This window comes from Austrofundulus limnaeus, unplaced genomic scaffold, assembly GCF_001266775.1.
Source record: "Austrofundulus limnaeus strain Quisiro unplaced genomic scaffold, Austrofundulus_limnaeus-1.0 Scaffold588, whole genome shotgun sequence".
NCBI lineage: Eukaryota > Metazoa > Chordata > Actinopteri > Cyprinodontiformes > Rivulidae > Austrofundulus > Austrofundulus limnaeus.
In genome coordinates this window covers 132702-136184 of record NW_013952990.1, presented here as the reverse complement: position 1 = coordinate 136184, position 3483 = coordinate 132702, and the positions used below count along the sequence as shown (strand labels likewise).

Genomic DNA, 3483 nt, shown 5'->3' with positions numbered 1-3483 from the left:
GAATGATACAATAAATGTAAGAAACTTTACAAATTATTTTAGATGAACAAGTTTTATTACAGGTGAAACTCCACCACCTGCTGGTAAATTACAGGAAGTTCAGTCTGAACTGAAACAGTTTAAAATAGTTTAATCTTTTTTTAATCATTTATTCAGGTTAAGTTTATTTTACAGTAAACGTGTTAATCTAAAGGTCCGGCAGCCTCTCGGTGAGCAGACAGATGCTGACATGTTGACCTTCACAGATCCTCGTGGCCAACTTCCTGGCTCAGACTGAAGCTCTGATGAAGGGAAAAACCTCAGAAGAGGCTCGTAAAGAGCTGCAGGCCGCCGGCATGACAGGAGACGCCCTGGAGAAGCTGCTGCCACACAAAGTAACAAACACACACACACACACACACACACACACACCTGGCAGGTGCATCCTCAGGATTAATAATCTTATTTTCAACATTTAAAGGTTTTCGAAGGGAACAAGCCGAGCAACTCGATTGTTTTCAGGAAGCTGACTCCGTTCACCCTGGGGGCTCTGATCGGTGAGTTCTGGAGGCTCGGGACCACTTCCTGTTGGGTCGGACTCTTTGTTGGAGCGTAGAGACAAATGTTATTTCAGCTTTTACTCTGAAGGTGACATGACACTTCCTGTTTTTCAGCCATGTACGAGCACAAGATCTTCGTCCAGGGGGTCATGTGGAACATCAACAGCTACGATCAGTGGGGGTGAGTGACCACGAGCAGCACTTCCTGTTAGCTCACCTGATGAAACCCTGCAGGGCTTTTATTCTGAAATCTTCAGAACAAATCGATCAAACAGAACTACTTCCTTTTATTTAAGCCCCGCCCATTTTAAGGAGGCAAGTCACAGCTGGTGTTTACTCTGATGATGTCATCACCATGTTTTGTCTCCGCCTCCTCAGCGTGGAGCTCGGGAAGCAACTCGCCAAGAAGATCGAGCCGGAGCTGAATAACGACTCTGAGGTCTCCTCCCATGACTCATCCACCAATGGCCTCATCAACTTCCTGAAGAAGAACTTTGCCTAAGCTCCGCCTCCTGTCTGGCCACCTCCTGATTGGCCGAGTCATGTTGTCTGTGTGAACGAACACTTCCTGTCTGCCCCGAGTATTAACCAGTGCTTCACGTGTTGTTTTTAGGTGTTGATCCATTTGTAGGTGACTCCACCCCCTTATGGTTAGCTGTGACTTTCAAAATAAAAGCCCTGTGTGTCACTGATGCTGGTTGTTTTATTTTACAAACTTCCTGAAATAAATCCTGTTTGCGACAAACATTGAATCAGATTTATAAAACTGGGTGACAGTTTAGCTAAGTGGGCGTGGCTTATGCTTCATTTCAAGTCATGCATCATCCAAATGCTACGTTTAAATTTAGCTAAACCACAACCAAAGGTCTGCTGAACGTGAGTAAATCAACTAAATAAGATTATGACATCATGACCTTTATTACTGATTATTCCTGATTTAAGGGCGACGCCTCCTCCCACAGGTAAACACTTTGTAGTCCATGACCTGACCAGGTGAGTTTCCAGTCTAAGTTTTATACTCAGACCACATTTATTATTTAAAAAAAAAAGTAAATATCTGGGCTAGTTTTCAGATTAAGACTCAGATCTGTAAGAATTAAATATTTTTAGTTCAGACAGAGTGATGAAAATCACTTCCTGTTGCTCCACCGAGAAGGAAATTCAACCAGCAACTTCCTGTCACTCAGTTCTTTAATCTGACCCGTTTCTATTTCAGAGTTCGTTCTCAGTCGGGTCAGTTTTTTCCTCTAATGGTCTCCGTCCTCCTGCAGCTCGTTAGCTTAGCACAAAGACTGGAAGCGGGTGGAAACTGTTAGCGTCCTGAAGACAGCGGCAGGTTAAAGGCTCAGTTTGGATCAGTCCAGTTCAGGTTTCAAAAACCCTCTTTTTGTCTTCGATTCCGCGATCTCCTCGTCCAGCGCCGCTCGCTCACGCTTTTTAGCGTATTTCTTCTTCATGGACCCGACCAACGCCTCGTACCTGAAAAACCAAACAAACCTGAGATCCAACGGACCAATCACAGCGCTGCAGGTCGTGAATGAAGGTTTTACCTCAGAGCCATTTCCTCATCTGTAACATCTGTCTGCATGCGGCTCACGTCCTCCTCTTCCTCCTTGTCTTCTTTAGGATTCATCAGAATCATCAGTTTCTGTGAAAAAATAATTTACAAGTTCGTCTTTTTATTTACCACAAAAAAATCATGTCCTGATTTATTTGAACAAATCTGTGAAGGACGTCCAGCTCCAGATAAAAGGACACAAACCTCCACTTCTGGGTTAAATCCTTTAAAGGACAGGCGGCCGAAGCGCAGCTCCTCACAGGGAACAAAGCTCTTCTCCTCCACGATCAGGTTCCTGAAATCAAACTCAACAATCAGCACCTGACAAGTCCCAAACCTGGTCTCTCCTGGTCTTCTGATTCCTACTCTTTAGCTGTGAGTTCTGGCAGGTCCAGGTACCAGTGTTCATCACTGATGATCCTCTTCTCATCTTCCTCCAGCTGCTTCTTCGTCTCAGCATCCAGGCCTCTCTGCATGAACTGCAGCAGAAATGTTCAGATTTAAACTCGTTTCATCTGCTCATACTTCAGATAAAAGTTTTATTCTCAACAACATAATTCACACAGCAACGTGTTTCAATTAAACACAAGTCTGCACAAAATAACCTGTCATTTTAAGCCAAATTAAAAAACTTACATTTGGACTTTTAACTGTTTATTCAGTTAATTGTGGTCATTTTTACGCAGGTCACAATCAGCTGTGGCTCTAAAATCCACGCCGAATTAATTATTACATCCACCGGGAGATAAAAAAAGACCATAATCAACACCTGAACATGATTAGAGAGTTTTTGAAAACCCTTTAACCTTTAATCGTCAGTTTTCTGAACGAAGTTCGGCGCAGCTAACTATGCTAACCTTGCTAACGCTGCCAACGCTTACCTTCATCCGCAGCAGGTTTTTGGACAGCTTCACGTGATCCATCCTTCACCGGGTGATGCAACTAAATACAACCAGGCTAAACTTAAATAAACTGATTTTAACTATCTTAAGTTGTTTTGAATGTAGAGTTAGCCACTAAGCTAACAACACGAGCAGAAGCCGCACGCGCCACTAGGCTGAACCAATAGATCAGATCAGGCTGATTAATCAAACAAGAGCGGCTGAATCCAAGGTGTGGAGTGAGGACCACAGGTTTAATAATCAATCAATCAATCAGTCAATCAATCAATGTCTGGACCTTCAGAACCCTCCTTTGAATTACTGGACACATTTTTATTTTAACTTTATTGTGTAATAAACAGTGTAACTTTAATCTTGTGTGGTTTTTCATCAATAAATAAATAAATCACATCACATGATGACGTTTAAAGTAGTGGTCCAGAATCAGAACCATGATCAGTTTGTCTCTTCATTCTTGTTGAGAATGACTCATTTTATATATATA

At 42.6% G+C, this 3483-nt stretch overlaps 2 protein-coding genes across 2 annotated transcripts in view; one reads left to right on the top strand and one right to left on the bottom strand.

The window, feature by feature from the left end:
- Nucleotides 1–1232, top strand: part of gpia (glucose-6-phosphate isomerase a) — a gene marked incomplete at its 5' end in the record, with an annotated part of 3478 nt that extends 2246 nt beyond the window's left edge. The window contains 4 exon segments of the mRNA XM_014026775.1: nucleotides 246–374; nucleotides 461–536; nucleotides 654–720; nucleotides 918–1232. Of these exon segments, the coding sequence (XP_013882229.1) occupies nucleotides 246–374; nucleotides 461–536; nucleotides 654–720; nucleotides 918–1041 (396 nt within the window).
- A 204-nt stretch (nucleotides 1233–1436) lies between these two features.
- Nucleotides 1437–3170, bottom strand: mphosph6 (M-phase phosphoprotein 6). The gene is made up of 5 exons (XM_014026782.1): nucleotides 2979–3170; nucleotides 2464–2576; nucleotides 2302–2392; nucleotides 2090–2187; nucleotides 1437–2018 (listed from the first exon to the last, which is right to left on the bottom strand). Exons 1-5 carry the CDS (start codon nucleotides 3018–3020, stop codon nucleotides 1895–1897), a joined length of 468 nt encoding a protein of 155 aa, XP_013882236.1. The 5' UTR covers nucleotides 3021–3170; the 3' UTR covers nucleotides 1437–1894.
- Nucleotides 3171–3483: the final 313 nt, after the last annotated feature.

What these genes read in the sequence shown, in the direction of transcription:
- mphosph6 (XM_014026782.1), bottom strand. Translation starts at nt 3,020, where the DNA reads ATGGATCACGTGAAGCTGTCCAAAAACCTGCTGCGGATGAAG. An exon ending in AAAACCTGCTGCGGATGAAG is followed by an intron (nt 2,577 to 2,978) that starts GTAAGCGTTGGC and finishes TTTCTGCTGCAG; the next exon opens with TTCATGCAGAGAGGCCTGGA. An exon ending in GATTTAACCCAGAAGTGGAG is followed by an intron (nt 2,188 to 2,301) that starts GTTTGTGTCCTT and finishes ATTTTTTCACAG; the next exon opens with AAACTGATGATTCTGATGAA.